This window comes from Falco rusticolus, chromosome 18, assembly GCF_015220075.1.
Source record: "Falco rusticolus isolate bFalRus1 chromosome 18, bFalRus1.pri, whole genome shotgun sequence".
Classification (NCBI taxonomy): Eukaryota; Metazoa; Chordata; class Aves; order Falconiformes; family Falconidae; genus Falco; species Falco rusticolus.
The window spans coordinates 947,575-964,260 of record NC_051204.1 but is presented as its reverse complement, the minus strand read 5'-3'; the positions used below and the strand labels follow the sequence as shown (position 1 = coordinate 964,260).

General features: G+C 59.3%; 1 protein-coding gene across 4 annotated transcripts in view; it reads left to right on the top strand.

Annotated features, from left to right (window-relative positions):
- The window catches only part of KCNH6 (potassium voltage-gated channel subfamily H member 6), a 33,846-nt gene that overhangs the window by 15,621 nt on the left and 1,539 nt on the right, over positions 1-16,686 (top strand). Inside the window, exons 5-15 of one of the 4 annotated variants that reach the window (XM_037411187.1) lie at positions 1,015-1,321; positions 2,876-3,087; positions 7,647-8,075; positions 8,834-9,233; positions 9,524-9,723; positions 11,639-11,891; positions 12,334-12,527; positions 13,420-13,519; positions 13,811-14,089; positions 15,054-15,234; positions 16,306-16,504. In XM_037411187.1, the coding sequence (XP_037267084.1) occupies positions 1,015-1,321; positions 2,876-3,087; positions 7,647-8,075; positions 8,834-9,233; positions 9,524-9,723; positions 11,639-11,891; positions 12,334-12,527; positions 13,420-13,519; positions 13,811-14,089; positions 15,054-15,234; positions 16,306-16,504 (2,754 nt within the window). Of the gene's footprint in view, positions 1-1,014; positions 1,322-2,875; positions 3,088-4,568; positions 6,300-7,646; positions 8,076-8,833; positions 9,234-9,523; positions 9,724-11,638; positions 11,892-12,333; positions 12,528-13,419; positions 13,520-13,810; positions 14,090-15,053; positions 15,235-16,305; positions 16,505-16,686 lie in introns of those variants that run through there. The other 3 variants (XM_037411188.1, XM_037411192.1, XM_037411191.1) reach the window with 3 other exon arrangements.

The window sequence follows — 16,686 nt, the reverse complement described above, 5'->3', positions numbered from 1 at the left end:
GAAGGTGCTTGTCTTCTCAGAGGTTGCGCTTATGGCAGGCTGAAGGCGTGTAGTGCTATCAGACGCTCTGGGTATGTCGCTCCTATGCCAGTGCTGCTAAAGACTCTGGGTACCCCCAGGCTGACTCTGCACGGTGCACTGCAATGTTTCAGGCGTACACATATGCAAGATGTGCATTGAGGACAACCTGATGATCCACCACTTTGGTGGTGCTTGGTCAAGTGGGAGCAGCCCAGCAGATGCAGCAGCAGCCAGCAGATGGTCCCTCCAGGCACCCCCTCCTGAAACCTGCAGTAAGGTCCTAGGGGACGGTGAGAAGTGCCACAGTCCCTCCTGCGGGCACGGCTGGTACAGGTGTAGACCCAGAGGTTCCTGCTCCGGAAGGTGGCTGCTTTTTGTGCACCCCATTGCAGAAGTCATTAAAGGCTGGAAAGTCCTTAGTCTCCAGGGAAAAAGGTTTAGCAATAGCTAAGGGTTGCTGTAGGAGAAGGAGGGCCACCTATGGCTGAGTTGGCAAGCCCAGCAGCTCCTCCAGTGCTTCCTGGTGCAGAGCACATCGTCTCCCTTAGACGCCAACACAGGACCCCAGGCACCCATCCTCAGCGGTGGCCTGAGCTCTTGCAGCAGGTGAGGGAAGGGCAGATCCAGTGGTGGGACGTAGGGACTCCTTGGAAAAGCGCATGGCAAGGCAGATGCTCCAGGCAATCCTGTCCCTAGGGTCTCCTCTTCTCTTCTTGCTCTGGCCTGCTTCCCAGCTGCTCAGCATCGTCTTGCAAACCACCCCGCAGCCACCCAGCCTCCGGCAGGAGCTGGTAGCGAGTTGGAGCTGCCAAGTCCCCCAGGGCTCGGCTGCCCCACCGCAAAGCAGGTCCCGGTCCCAGTTGGAGGTGACCTCAGGAACCGCAGTGCTTCCCAGCCCTCTGCCCCTCCTCTTACCTCCCCCGGCTCCCCCTCCTTCCCCTCAGCACGCGAGGGCTCCTTCTAATAAAACGCTTTCTCCCGGCTGTCTTAAAGCCTGGTGGTGACTCCCTGATTTTGAGGGACTTGAAGACATCGCCCAAGGAGAACTGTGTGCAGTCAGAGACCGAATCCCTCCTGGAAAAGGAGCGGAGGCCGAGCCTGGAGGCCGATCCCACCATACAACACCCGAAACAAGAGCCTCCTGTGCTGGGCCCACGAGGGTCGTACTCTGCGTGGGGTTTCTTTCGGTCTCGCCCTGGGGGCAGCTTCCACAGCCTCCGCAGGGTCTCCTCCTTGGACAACTTTGAGGCTGCGAGGTCTGAGTTCCAGAGAAAATTCAGGGAAAGGAGGGCAAACTCAGGTAGGGGAACAAGCCCGGAGCTGGCGGTCCTACTGCGGGAGCCATGGTTCCGGGCGATGGCCCCGGCACGTCGCGGGGGGAGGTCTCTTACCCTGCACTGCTTTTCCCTCTGCAAAGTGGAGATAAGCTGGGGTCTCCTCCCCAAAACCTGCTGGTCTCCATGTGATTCCCTGCGTAGGCAGGTCCTGCTCCTTGGGTAGAGCCGTCCGTGGTGTTGTGCATGAGATGTGGGACCACGTCAGGTTGCGTTCAGCTGCCCCACATGAGGGGCACCCCGATACCACCCCACCTCCCTGGGAGGGAGGGAAGGGGTCTGCAGGCATGTGCAATGTCAGCTGTGTCCATGTGTTGGAGGTGGATGAGACACTGGCCAGGCCACTTGGTAGGGTGGGAGGAAACGTACCTCCACCGTGGTGTTCACATCCAGACCTCCTGTTCTCGTGAGAGGGATGATGACATGTAACATGGAGGCCAGGCATGAGAAGCCTCCATAACTGGGGATGGAGAAAGATCAGTCCGCGGTGTCCGGCTTGAGAAAATGGGGTGGGGCATCATGATCCTTAAATAGTGACAGGTCACGGACCCTCAGGAGGGGGCACAACGTAGCGGGAGGGAAGGGGAATGAGCAGGGAGGAGGAGGGTGGGAGCAGGATGGCTGGTGCCAACTGGGCCACCTTCACAATGTCTTCAGACACCTCCCGTCTGTGACACCTCTTGGGTCAATGTCAGGGTCTATCAAGGGATAGACAGGGTAGAAAACTGAAAATACAACCCTGCCCTGCCTCTGGGAGATCGGGAAGTTGGGACACACTGGTTACGGTGCTCAGGGATGTTCCTGAAGCCCTGGGTGTGGGTACATGCTCCCTTCCGTGACTGCACACTGCTACAAACCTGTGACCTGACCACCTCTGGGGCTTCCTCCCTGGTCCTGTACTGGGGTGACCCGAAGAGGCAGGTCCCCAGGGAAAACTGCCAGGATCCAGCCCCACTACAGCTTTTCACAAGAAAGCTCCGACCTCCCTACCTGGAGCCTGGGGGTGGAAGATACATCTGAGTGGGGACATCAGCCAGCTCCTGGCTGTTTGGTGGCCAAAAACCAAGGCAGCAGCAGCTTAGGAGCTGTGTTGGTCAGGGTGAAGCATGCAGTGGTGGAGGAGACCCACCTGCTCCTTCATCGGTTTTCGTGCCAGTTTTGGCATCCCTCCCTGGTGGGTCTCACTGGGGCTGGTTCCCAACCCGCCACAGTCTTCAGGGGTAGCAAAGGATATTGCTGGGTTTTGGCAGCTGGCCTGAGCCCCTTGAAGGAGGTTTAATGGTGAAAAGGCGGGTGATGTGTTTGAAAAGCAGCCCCTTCTTGGGCTTCTTGGGCTGGGCATCCCATGGCTGAGCCACCCCAAAGAAGCCAAGCCTTTATGGCCAGGCAGACATGGGAACCTTCAGGCAGCACCTGTTGGTGGTCCCCAGCTCCTGGGTGTCCTACGCTGAGGTCAGGGCTCTGCGCATTGGCTCCTTCTCACACTGCCCTTCTCAGTGCTTCTCTCCGTCCTCTTTCAGAGGCTTCCCATGTCAAACCCAACCCCCCGAACTCCACCTCGGACTCAGACCTCATGAAGTACCGGACCATCAGCCAGATCCCTCAGTTCACGCTCAACTTTGTGGAGTTCAACTTGGAGAAGCACCGCTCAGGCTCCACCACGGAGATTGAGATAATTGCTCCCCACAAGGTGATGGAGCGCACCCAGAATGTCACCGAGAAGGTCACACAGGTACGTGGGCAGTGAGATGCCACCAAGGCAGTGGTGGTGGTGGGGTGCTGCCACCGTGGTACGGTCACAACCATTCCTGTGGCTTTTGGAGGAGAGGACCGGAGAGGGCAGTGATACCTGGAGTTTCCATCCTAGGAGATGCCAGTATCCCTGTGTTCGATTGCTATTTCTTCCCTTGAATGGTTGAAATGCTCTTTTTTCCCCCTAAATCAGTATTTCTGGTAATTTGTGGCCAGGGAAACACTGGCATGAACTGCTCATGGTGTGATGCTGGCCTTGAAGGGGACATACGCATGCGCATGTGGCTTCATTTGTGGGGGAGGCTCTGGTCACCATTTCCTGCCCCCCAGTACCGGGGATGGCATCCCTAGGACACCACTGGCCCCAAGGTGCCCAGCTGGGGACCCTGTGCCCAGAGCACGGGTGGCCATGCCAAGGGCCACAGGATCCCATGGGAGACAGCAGGTGGCACTGCACTGTCACCAACACATGTGGCACTGCCCTTTCACTGCAGGGGACACTTGCAGCAGTGCACTGTCACCGAGAGGGACATGGGTGGCACTGCACTGTCCCATCAGGGACACGGACATCGGTGTGTGTGAAAGGTGCTGCTGTATCCTGCAGTCCCGAGTAGGGAAGCTCTTAGCAGTGGGGAAACTGAGGCATGGGCGAGCCATGATGTACAAAATACACCCAAGGGCACCTCCCACCATTGCCAGCAGCAGCCGAGGGCCAGTTTAACGAAGATGCAGCCATCTGAGCCCAGAAAGGCCACTGGGCTTGACAGTTTGCTCCACCAGAGCGGGGTCCTCTGTGGGATCCTCCTCCTGTCCCGGTGCCAGCAAACCTTTACCCTCACAGCCTCCATGCACGGCAGACAGGCTCCCCACTCCCCATGGCACGGGATGGCTTTTAGGTTTGTTGTCCCTCTGGCTTGTCCCCTTCATCCCAAAGTCCGCTTAGTCCCTCCGATTGGGGGGTGACCACAGAGACCTGGGATCAGCCCCTGAACATGCCAGCGGGATGGCGAGCAGCCTCCATGCCCCCGGCCCCGTCACAAGGGGCACCCACACACCGGGGACCGCTGGGGTGACACTGGCAGGGTGGTGCCAGCCGCTTGATGCAGGGTCATGAACTGGTTGTGGGGTGACAGGATCAGAGCTGATGGGTGGTGGCTGCAGGGCCTCACGGTGCAGCCAAGCGGCACCCTTGAAGGTCAATCCTCCCTTCACCTTAAATCTTGGGACGGGACGGGACGGGACGGGATGGGACGGGACGGGATGGGATGGGATGGGATGGGACGGGACGGGACGGGACGGGACGGGATGGGACGGGACGGGATGGGACGGGACGGGATGGGACGGGACAGGACGGGATGGGATGGGATGGGACGGGACGGGACGGGACGGGATGGGATGGGATGGGATGGGATGGGATGGGATGGGATGGACCTCTCCTCCCCATTGCCTCAGGAGACCCAAACACTCTGCCTGCCCTCACCCCGGCATCCCTCGCCCCCCTGCCAAGCCACGGCTCCCCGCTCCCGGCTGCTAAATAATTCAGGGGTGAGGCAGAGACAGCGACGAGACGCTGCCAACTGCATCTAAAAATACCGGCTGGCGGGAGGAGAGCAGACACCGGCTGGCCAGGGTGGGCCAGCCCCACAGTGGCAGTGAGGGCAGGGCACAAGTGCAATGAATGCACCGGGCTCAGCCTGCCAGGGCCACGGCTCCTAGGCACAGCTAGAGGCACATGGGGACACTGTGGGGTTGGTGCCACTAGGCTGGGGCCCTGCCTTGCGGGTGGCATCTCTCCCAGTCCCCCCAGACCGCCCCATGGGTGGTGGAGCTGGACGGTGCTGGGGATGGGGGGGGGCGACTTGTGGCGTATCCGTACTGGGACACTTGGTTAGTGCCTGCCCGCAGTCAGCACCATGGGCCTGATCCTGCCCAACCCCTTGTGCTTGAGGGTCTCCTGGTGACTGTGGCATGTCCCCCCTCACCAGCTCAGTATCCCCGTCCCCAGCACAGGGCAAGGGAGGAGGAAGGTGCATGGCTGCTGGGCCCTGCGGGGTTAGCCAAGGCCATGGGAGCCTCCCCCCTCCGTCACCCACAGCCCGCATGCACCCTGCTCCCTCCTCCCTCCTCCTCCGCCCCCCCTCTGTGTCTGCCTCTCCCTCACTTGCCACCCAGCACCCAGCACCCCACTGCCAGCACGCAGCACCCCGCACCATGAGCCTGCGGCTGCAGCTGAAGCCGGTAAGTGCAGGGGGAAGGGGAAGAGGGAAGGGGCACCCAGTGGGATGGCCACGGGTGGCACCCGGCACTGCTACCCACAGAGACTCCCAGGGCCACCCAGGCCACCCAAGGGTGCCACCTGCAGCCCTCCCCGTCCCCGAGGGGCAGTAAGGGACAAGGCTGCAGCTGCTCTCTGGCTCTGCATTGGTTTGGATGCTCTTTTTGGGGTTGTTTCTTCTCCCTTTTCTGCTTCAAATTTTTGGGGTTGTGACTTTTCATTAATTTCTGCTTGGAAAACAACGAGTCTTGACCTGCTCTTGCTTCTGCCACAAAAGCCAGGTGCCAGGAGCAGGGACAAGGGGCAAGGCAGGCGTCCCAGTGTGGGGAGCAGCGTCTGGGGGTCTGAGTTCAAGGCTGGCCCCACGGAGCTGCCTCTGGCCACACAGGACGAGGGAATTCAGCTGCTGAAGGAGGGAGCGTTGCTGCTTTTCCCAGACACAAGGTGTTAGGACCCTTCTCGGGTCTGCTGGGCACAGCTTAGCTCTGGGACCAAGCATTTTCCCAGCATTGCCTTGTCCCCTTCCCTGCCACCCCTGCTGGTCCCCAAGCCTGGCCAGTGCCTCATTCCCCTCCACAACGATTGCGTTTGGGTCACTTTTTCCAAACCCTCCCCTCTCCATCTGCCAGCGACGTCGGCGGCTCCCGCTGCCCCATTGGCGCTCTCGTCCCTGGGGGGGCCCCAGCATCGATCGGGTTTGATTAATTCACGCCGGGCTCCCAAATGCCCTTCGCAGCTGCATGTCTCCCACCCTCCCAGCCAACTGCATGCATGCCTGCGTGGGTGATGCCGCAGCCCCTGTGCTGTGCCCACCGTGCCGGTCACTGCCTGGGCGTGCGGGGTTGGGGGTCCCCATGGTGGACACCCGGACTTCAAGGGTCAGCTGCCGCCTGGGGCGCCGGGCAAGCTGCAGGCAGGTAGGAGCAGGGGGGTCCCCCAGGGCACAGGACCCACCGGTGTCCTGGGGCTGTGGGATGTGGGAGCAGCTGCTCATGGTGGGTTGGGGCTGAGGGGCTGGATCCGCTCTGGGTCACAGCACCGGGAGCCCTTGGGAAGCCCTTGAACCCTCGGACAAGGTGGGTGTCAGTGCAGGAAGGATCAAACCCTTCTTCCAGGTCTGTTGCCAGAATCTCAGTGGTGCCCGTCACCGTGGCCTCAGGGCACGGGGAGCCTCCTCTCCCATCTCCTTTGCAGCCTGGCAAAAAGCACCCTTTTAGCTAGGGGCTCGGTGCTGGGAGAGAGCACTGATGTCCCCTTCGCCCTCTTGCGCAGGTGGCACTGGTGGCCGGCACTGCGGGGACACGTGAGGGATGACAGGAGCAGCGAAGGCCAGCACGGAGGATCCAGCTGCCCCCAGCCCCAAACAGCCCCCAGCCCCAAACAGCCCGTCATGCTGCTGTTTCTTGGCACCCAAAGCAGGACATGCCCAGCCCCCCAAGTCCCGGCGCCTTGCCTTGTGTCCCCAGGGTGGCTTCAGAGCTGGCGTTGGTCCAGGAGGGGGGAGCTGGGACAGGCCTGGGAGGTGTGGGGGCTCAGTGGTGCGATAGGAGTGTGTCCCCATGAAGGCAGACAGATCTGGGGACACAAGACAGTATGGGAGGGTGCCTGCACGTATGAGATAGCTTTTGCATGTTGGTGGCCACAGGTCACCCCCTCCCTGGGGATGCTCAGATGGGAAACGGGCATTGCCTGAGGCCAGGGTTTGCAGCAGGTGGCCCAAGCTGTCCCCTCAGCCTGGAGAATGACTGTGCCAGAGGGACATCAAGGGGAAGGTCCCTGCTGGGGCCAAGAAAGACACCGTGCAAGGCTTGCATGCCATCGCCGTGGGGGCCGGGCCATGGCACAGCTGTGGGACTGCACCCCCAAGCCGCCCATCCCCACAGCCCAGTGCCAGGGACGCCCAGCAGCTCCCGTCCCACACTGGTGGCACAGGGCTGTGGGCAGGAGGCATGGCAGGAGGCACTTACCTCTCTGCTGGCACGGTAGAGTCTGAAGGGCATAAAGCAGGTAAACAGCTCCCCACGGGTGCTCCGGGCCTCGGAGAGACAAGGAGCTGGGCAGACCTTGGTGTCAGCCACAGATGGCAATTCACCTTGTGGCCTCTGGACAAACACATACAAAGGCAATGAAGGTGCAAAGGGTGTAGGAACCCCCCTGCATGCTCCTTGCTGCCCTACCAGCACATGGGAGTGCCTTGCCTGGCTCCTGGCCTCATCCAACCCTTCTCCCGGTCTTCCAGCCTTCTCACACCCATCTCCCGGCAGGTGCTGTCCCTGGGTGCTGACGTCCTTCCTGAGTACAAGCTGCAGGCTCCACGCATCCACCGATGGACCATTCTGCACTACAGTCCCTTCAAGGCCGTGTGGGACTGGCTCATCCTTCTGCTGGTCATCTACACAGCCGTCTTCACCCCCTACTCAGCCGCCTTCCTGCTCAATGAGGAGCAGGTGGAGGAGAAGCACTGGGACTGCAGCTACTCCTGTGACCCACTCAACATCATTGACCTCATCGTTGACATCATGTTCATCGTGGACATTGTCATCAACTTCCGTACCACCTACGTCAATGTCAATGACGAGGTGGTGAGCCACCCTGGCAAGATTGCCATCCACTACTTCAAGGGATGGTTCCTCATCGACATGGTTGCCGCCATCCCCTTTGACCTGCTCATCTTCCGCTCTGGCTCTGATGAGGTAGAGGGGGGGCCTGGAGGTCCATCAGGACCGGAGGGGACTCATGGATGGATAGGAGGAGATTTCTGGGAGAGAAAGAGAAAGATATGGATGGCTTGATGTGAACAGTGGGTGGCTGGGTCTGCAAGGAGAGGTCTGGTTACTCAGAAGGATGGACAAGGATGTCATTACAGGTTTTTATTAAGCAGGTGGGACCTGGGATTTTATTTAGTAGGGTTGCCCAGCCACACAGACCCTACTGTAAGTGCTAAGATAGTGTCCAGCTGGACCAGCTCCCCTTGCTGGGGCTGACCCAGCAGAACAGGTCAGGAGCTCGGTTTAGGAACTGGGCCCACACTCCAGCGAAGCCGAACTTGGGGTCGCGTTGCCAGCCAGGCTCGAAATGTGGGCAGTGGGATGGCTCTGTGGTTACTGCACTACCTGGAGCCCCCACCTCAGCTGAGAGCCTGGTGGGGAGGTGAAAGGCAGCCGGTTTGGGAGCAGCGGTTGGCAAGGTGAGGACCCATCAGGAAACACGGGGCTGACCTTGGCTCACCTGCAGTCGCAGGGCTTGTTTCCTTTATGGTCAGCAGGGGGAAACTGCCCTTTGTGTGGCATGATTCATCTGACCTATTTCAGATGTCACCTCCAGGACAAGGTGATTCATGCTCTAGAAATGTATTTTTACCCTTCAAAGGGAGCATGGCTAGGCTGGAGATATGCCTTTGGCCAGATTTATCCCCAGCTTGTCCCTGAGGTTTCTCCCCTCTCCCCTGCAGACCACCACACTCATTGGCCTCCTGAAGACCGCCCGGCTGCTGCGCCTGGTCCGGGTGGCCCGCAAGCTGGACCGCTACTCCGAGTATGGAGCAGCCGTGCTCTTCCTGCTCATGTGCACCTTCGCCCTCATCGCCCACTGGCTGGCCTGCATCTGGTACGCCATCGGCAACGTGGAGCGGCCCTACATGGAGCACAAGATCGGCTGGCTGGACAACCTGGGCGACCAGATTGGCAAGCGCTACAACGACAGCGACCTCTCCTCTGGCCCGTCCATCAAGGATAAATACGTCACTGCCCTCTACTTCACCTTCAGCAGCCTCACCAGCGTGGGGTTTGGCAACGTCTCACCCAACACCAACTCCGAGAAGATCTTCTCCATCTGTGTGATGCTCATTGGCTGTGAGTGCCTGCGTGTGTCCCGCTGTTCCCATCCCTGTTCTGGAGGTTGGAGGGGCTGCTCTGGGGAGAAATGGGGAGAGCACGTGGGATTTTAAGAGAGCATCTCCCTCCACCTATGCCTCTTCTGCACAGACAAATGGATGGAGTGACAGATAGAAATCCGGGTTTCAGAAATCCACTGGTTTCAGGTCCGTGGTAGATAGAGGTTTTGGAAATCTGCTGGTTCCAGGTCCGATGTAGTTGGACACGTGTCCCCTCATGTCCTGCTGAGTCCTGCCCTCTCGTTGCAGCTCTGATGTACGCCAGCATTTTTGGCAACGTCTCTGCTATCATCCAGCGGCTGTACTCGGGCACGGCCCGCTACCACACGCAGATGCTGCGAGTCAAGGAGTTCATCCGCTTCCACCAGATCCCCAACCCCCTGCGTCAGCGCCTGGAGGAGTATTTCCAGCACGCCTGGTCCTACACCAACGGCATCGACATGAATGCGGTCAGTATGGGGCAGGGAGCCCCCATGTCCTCATGGCACCTTGTCCTGAGCGCCCCGGAGCCTAGCTCTGGCTCCAGCCAAACACTTCCATCCTTTCGACCAGGGTGGAGAGGAGACAGGAGAAGACCTGGGAGGCTGGAGACAGCTGGAGTCTGCCCATCTGCCTCCTGCATCTCCCTTTCTCCTTCTCCCCCTCTGTCTGCCCACCCCTCCACATCTACCAAGAGGTTTTCTGGGGCCACGAGGGCATTGCCTGGCCCAGAGCAGGTTTGGTGCCAGTGTGCTGATAAGTGGCTCAGGGTCCCCATTGGCGCCCAGCACTTTCAGGCTGGTGTCTGTTGGTGTGACGGAGCTGTGGAGCCGGTATCGATCCAGCTCCTCTCCACACTGCCCGTTGCTAAGCAAAGTGCATCCTGCTCTCAGTGGCAGGGAAAGGAGGGCATTTAAATAAACCTCGATCCATTTTAATTAGAGCCCAGAGAGGCGGCTGTTTGTTAGCAAAGGGGGGATCAATGGCGGAGCCGTGCTGGAGAGGCACCGCGTCTCCGAGCCTGGCGGGGAGGCTTGTGCCGATGGCGCCGGGGCACGGTGGAGTGAGGAGGGGGCTCAGCCGAGGAGTCCTGGGTGGGGGCCCAGGTGGCGGGACTCAGCTCATGGCCACAGGCTTCGGTGCACAAACTGGCTCAGCCCGCTGCAAGGCAGAGAGGAATGGGAAAGGACAAGGCAAGGAGAGAGAAGGGACCTGGTACTTCCTGGCTCTGGGCCCTGGGTGGGTCATTAGCCCAGTCGTTCCCAGTTCATGCTCCCTTTTTGTCCTAAGACTTGATCCTCCTCTGCCCCTGAACACCATCAGGACACAGAGTTGCATGAATTCAGCCTGTCCATCTTTGGTTGCTGCTGCCACATTAAACAGCTGGGCGGCATTCGGGGGTTTGCTGCAGGGAGCGCTTCGGGTTAAACCTCTCGCATGGAGGAGACATCCTGGGCTGGACATCGGTGGCAATAAATAGAAGCAAAGCCATGGCGCCCTACCCAAGCACAGGTTCTCCTGCAAACCCAGGTCACAAATTCCCTGCGATGAGCTGGGCTTGCGGCTTGGACGTGCCGCCGCTCACACCAATTCCTGCTGGATGCTGCTGAGACGCAATGTGATCTAATCAATCATCCCACAGCCCGATCAATGCATCCGCCCCTGATTTCCCAGTAGGGAAACTAAGGCACTGCCGCTAGCCTGTGAGATCGTGACGGAGCCAGCAACGAGCCGTGCTCACCGGCCCCAGGCTCATTGTCCCAGATTTGGCCACCAGTGGGATGTGAGCAGAGAGGAGAGTAAGGGGGACCTGGGGCTGTATGCTGCTCTCCAAAAAAAACCCAAACCTGGGTGCGTTTGTCCTAGCACTGTGAGTCATTGGTGGCAGCAGCTTTCTCCATATTGAGAGTTTTACCTTGATTTCACCTTCAGATTTAGCTTTTGTTCAATGCGAGGTGTTTGCCCCGGGTATAATTAGCTGTTGCTGCACACAACTGGCCCGTGCTGCTTCTTGGTATTCAGGCAAGTGCTGTTTAATTAGGACAGCACCTCGTTACCAGTTTGTGCTCTCATTCAGCCAAGATTAGTGGGCGTAAAGATGAAAAGGGGGATACGCCACCAGTGGGTATAAATAGATTGATCTGGTTATTATTATTTATTGCTTGGGACTGCTCTCATCCCCGGCCACGTGCGGTACAAGCCAGGGACGGGCAGGCAGGCGCCTGCCAAGGGAAGATCAGATGTTCCCAGCTTTGCCTTTCTGGGCTCGGGGGCTTCCCATTGAGCCCCACCATGTGATGCTGCGTGTCACAGCCTCCCAGGGCTGCCACGGCAGGCCTTCCCGGGGGTGGTGGCGTGATGGCATCTCTCCCTCACTCCTCACAGGTGCTGAAGGGCTTCCCTGACTGCCTGCAGGCAGACATCTGCCTCCACCTCAACCGCACGCTGCTCCAGAACTGCAAGGCTTTCCGCGGAGCCAGCAAAGGCTGCCTGCGCGCCCTGGCCATGAAGTTCAAGACAACTCATGCACCGCCTGGAGACACCCTGGTGCACTACGGAGATGTCCTCACCACACTCTACTTCATCTCCCGGGGCTCCATCGAGATCCTCCGGGAAGACATTGTGGTGGCCATCTTAGGTGGAAAAGTCCTTTCTTCTGGGAGGGCAAGGGGTGATGTGCGATGGGTGAAGGCTGATGTGCGATGGGCAGCGGGCAAAAGGTGGCAGATGAGGGGCAAAGGACTTCTCCATGTTCTGGAGAAGGGAAGGCTGTTCCTCAACATCTGGTTGGGTCACCACACCAGTGCACAGGGAACGGAGATGTCAGGGAGAGGCCACAAAGGAGTGAGGAGAGCGGGGCATGGCTCAGCAGTCTCCAGCCATCACTGATGACCCACTGCCCTGGCTTGGTCTCCCCATCAGTGATGGCTTTCACAGTGTAACCCTCAGTGTCCACAATCAGGGTCAGGATTGCTGGGCATCCCCTTGCTCATAAGCCCCACAGTGAGGTCTGCTGGTCCAGTACCTCTGGAGCTGGAGTGGGTGCCCACCTCCCCCTAACGAGCTGTCTCTTGGCACAGGGAAAAACGACATCTTTGGGGAGCCCATCAGCCTCTACGCCCGCCCAGGGAAGTCCAACGCTGACGTGAGGGCCCTGACCTACTGTGACTTGCACAAGATCCAGCGGGAGGACCTGCTGGAAGTCTTGGACATGTACCCAGCCTTCTCTGACAACTTCTGGAGCAACTTAGAGATCACCTTCAACCTGCGAGATGTGAGTGCCAGGGTTGTCCCAGGGAGGGATGTGGCCAATGCCTTAAATTTGGCAATCGGGAGGGCAAGGAAGCCGACAGGTGCTCCTCACTCAGTTTGGTGGTGGATTGGCCAGCAGCCACCTTTCCCAAGGCCCTCTCCATGGGGCTGTGACTTCCCCCTCAGCACAGCATGCACATGCTGCACATTCCTGAGCTCTTCAGAAAAGTTGGCCCCAAAAGCCATGTCAGTAGTACTCTGCTCTGCAGCGCTTGTAAATCATCTCCAGGACCCCTCCAGCCTGGGCAAGTGGGTCACATGCTTGTTTTGAGGCTGCTGAAGTAGGAAATATTCTCATGCTTCATCGAAATTTCCTTTTTAAATAATCACGCTTGCAATCCGTGGAAGGCTTGGAGCATTTTTGTCATTGCTATTTGACTCAAACATTATGACTGGACTTTGTCTTTTCTGACATTTTTTTCAGAGGCACTTGCCTGCTAAGATACAAAAGAAAGTCAAATTCTGTCTATGTCCTGTCCCACCCCAGGACATCTTGCCCCACCTCAGGGTGCTCCTTCCCTCCCTATGGCCCTGACACCCTCAACTCAGCCTCAGAGCAATGAGGCTAACCTCTAGGATCCCTTGAGCTCTGCAACCAGTCCAGGAGTCACTGGGTGGGACAGAGCAGTGATGGAGAGCCAGAGGCAGCTGGAGACGAGCCCTAGGAGAATGCTGCATGGGCTGTAGCCCCCATGGTACCCATGGATGAGACGTGGCACCTATGGATGGGACATGGCATCTGTGGATGGGCCCTGGTACCCACGGATGGGACATGGCACCCACGGATGGGCTGTGCTACCCACGGATGGGACATGGCACCTTTTCCCTGGTGACCAGCCCCTCTCATCCCTCAGGCAGACAGCGTTCCCCGCTCACCACTCAGCGAGGAGTATGACTGCACCTACCGGCGGGCGCGTCGACGCAAGCACTCCCTTTGCCAGCCCAACAAGCCTGGTGAGTCCCGCAGCATCGGCAGAGCCAGGCTGGCAGGGCTGGGGAGTGGGATCATCATTTAATTACTGCCCTGGCAGGTGCCCCAAAGCAAAGGTGGCTGTCAGGGCCCCCGTCCCTGCCAACCAGCCTGAATGTCCCTGTCCTGGGGGCACCCACGCTGCCCTCCCTCCCTCTGTCCCTGCCTCCCCCTCTCCTTAGGATGCCCCAGCCCTACAGGCACCCTAGAGGGGATGGGAGCTGATTTTGCCATGTGTGGTCCTCCCCAAATTAACCTGTTGTGCTGCCCCACAGACCCAGACACGGGCATCTCTGATGCAGAGCAGTATCACACCTACTCAGAGCTCACCAACCCACAGGACCCGCTGAGTAAGGACCACTGGGACGACCTGGGCAGCAGCACCACCCAGACCAGTGATGACGATGCCAAGACTGGCAGCCCTACTAAAGCTGAGCCCTTCCTCACATCCAAAAAGGATGACTTTGCTCTGCCCACGCTCAGCCTCGTCACCACCAGCGCTGGCAGCACAGAGGTTGGCAAGCCCGCGGCAGAGAGCAGCCAGTCCTACGCAGGTACCAACAGCTGCAGCCAAAGCTGGCAGGAGGGTGGTGAGAGATGCTCAGGCATGGTGGCCTTATGTTAGGGCAGAAGCGAGCAACTCATGCAGATTTCACAGCATCGCAGACTGGTGGGGCTGGGAGGGGAGCTCCGGGGGTCGCCCGGCCCAGCCCCTGCTAGAGCAGGCTCTCCCCCAGCAGGCTGCACGGAGCCGCCCGGCGGGTCTGGGTGTCCCCAGAGACGGGGACCCCGCAGCCGCTCTGGGCAGCCTGTCCCAGCGCCCCCTCACCCTCAGGGCAGACAAGGTCTCCCTCATGTTCAGGTGGAACTTCCCGCGCTGCAGCTGGTGCCCGTGGCCCCTTGTCCTGGCGCCGGGCACCGCTGAGAAGAGCCTGGCCCCGTCCTCCTGACACCCACCCTCCAGATATCTGTAGGCATCGTAAGATCCCCCCTCCGCCTGCTCCAGGCTGAACAGCCCCAGCTCTCTCAGCCCTTCCTCTAAGGAAGATGCTCCAGCCCCCTCATCATCTTTGCAGCCCACGCTGGTCCCTCTCCAGTAGTTCCTTGTCTCTCTTGAACTGGGGAGCTCAGCACTGGCCACAGCCCTCTAGACACAGCCTCAACAGGGAATTAGAGGGGAGCCACACTTGTGGCCCTGGGTCTTTGCTGCCTTTTGTCCCCAGTAGTATCTGCTCTGTCCCTCCCGTGCCCTGCAGTTTCTCTTAGCACCCAGGGACCCCTCTGGGGCTGTCCCAAGGGGCCACATGCTATGTGCCTTCCATTGGCGTGCTAGGTGCCAGGGTGATGGATCCCCATAAGCACCTCAGGTGCTAGGGTGATGGATTCTCCCTGAGCACCATGTATGTCAAGGTGATGGCTCTTCAAGAACATGTTGGGTGATGGAGTCTAGAGCACCTCCACACCAGTGGGGCTGGGGAATGCATGATAGAAGTGCTGAGATCTCTCCTTTCCTGCCAGCCACCCCCCTGGACATCCCCAACATGTTCACCTTCTGGGAGGACCGAAGGCCAAACCACCACCAGGAGCCTTTGCAACACATCTCCTTGTTACACAACTCGCGGGACATCCCCCTGCACAGCGACTACAGACCAGGGCAGATCGAGTCCAGGCTGGAGCTCCTGCAGGCCCAGCTCAGCAGGTGGGCAGGTTCCTGGGGCACAAGGCTGGAGAGCACCCAGGGGGGGCTTCAGGCCATCACCTCCAGCTCTCTAGATGTGGCTGCAGTGGGCTTTGTGCAGCAGATGCCACCTCCTTACGCCCTGGCAAACTGCATTTCTCAGGGAGGTGCTGGGAGTGCTTTGCAAAGGCCGTGGCTTCTCGAGCTCCGAGTCCTGGCCCTGGCTGCAGCCCAGCACCTCATCTGCTGCTGTGCCACCACCCCTGGGATCAGCCGCTTTGCCGCTGCTTCCCAACCCGATGCAATCGCAGACATGAAACCACCCACAGGCTCACAACCTGAGCCCTTTGCAAGCCTCTTCCTGTTGCAAAAGGCTGCAAGCATTCTCTTGCTCGAGCAAACAAGCCTCGTGCATATCCTTGCCCTCTAAACCAGAAAAAGTACATGATTTTTGAATGAGAAGGAGGAGCCCACACTGGAGACGCAGGTTTAAAGGCCCTGGGCCGCACCCACACGAGCGGCTGGCTCTCCCACCCACAGCTGCTGCCCATGTTAAGCTCACATCACTGCAGTGCCCACACATGCATGCCAGTGTCTCGCCAGCATGCCACCCCCGGCAGCAGGGGACAGATCTCCCACCCGCTCTGTAAGTGCTGCCAGGACTGTTGCCTGCACAGGGGGCTGTGCCCGCTCCTGCCAGAGCGGCTTGTTTCAGTCCAGAACAAGGCAGAAGGAAGAGACTTATTCTACTTTTCCATTTCCTTCTATTCCTCAATTAAAAATGGTTGGCACCAACCTGCCTTGCCGTCTGTCAGCACAGGCAGCTGGCCTGGAGAATTGATGCAGATTAAAACTAACTATTGCAATTTTTTTCCCACTCTGGGCTAGTTTTAGCTTTGTTCAGTTCCCTGAGCCCAGATCCCAGTTTGGCTCCACAAAAACCTCACCAAGCAGCACCAGGCAAAGCATCATCACCCTCGGGCAGCTGAATCGGCACCTCCTCCCCAGTGCCTCTCCTGCCCAGGCGCGGGTCTGGCTCTCGTGGGATGCAGTGAGATGCACTGCACTAACGCTGGGCTGCTCTGTCCCTAGGCTGGAGTCCAGGATGTCGTCAGACATTAATATAATCCTCCAGCTCCTGCAGCGCCAGCTGTCCCAAGTGCCGCCTGCATACAGCCCCATCTCGCCGTCCTCCCACAACCTGGCCATGTACGGCATCCTCCCACGGAGCCTGGAGCCGCTCACCCCCTGCGCACCCCTGGAGGATGAGGAGCCGACCACCCCGGAGCAGGTAAGGCCATCCCTCCCTACTCAGCACCAGCTGAGCTTCCTTCTGCCGCAAGCAGCCAGGTCCTGGAGGGCCAGCCGTTCCCTCCAGCCTCCCTGCAGGCAAAGCGCAGCCAAACACTCGTGGGTCCCGGCAAAGCCCAAGGGTCTTGAAATGGGCATAGATCTACCTAGAGATGCTCCTGC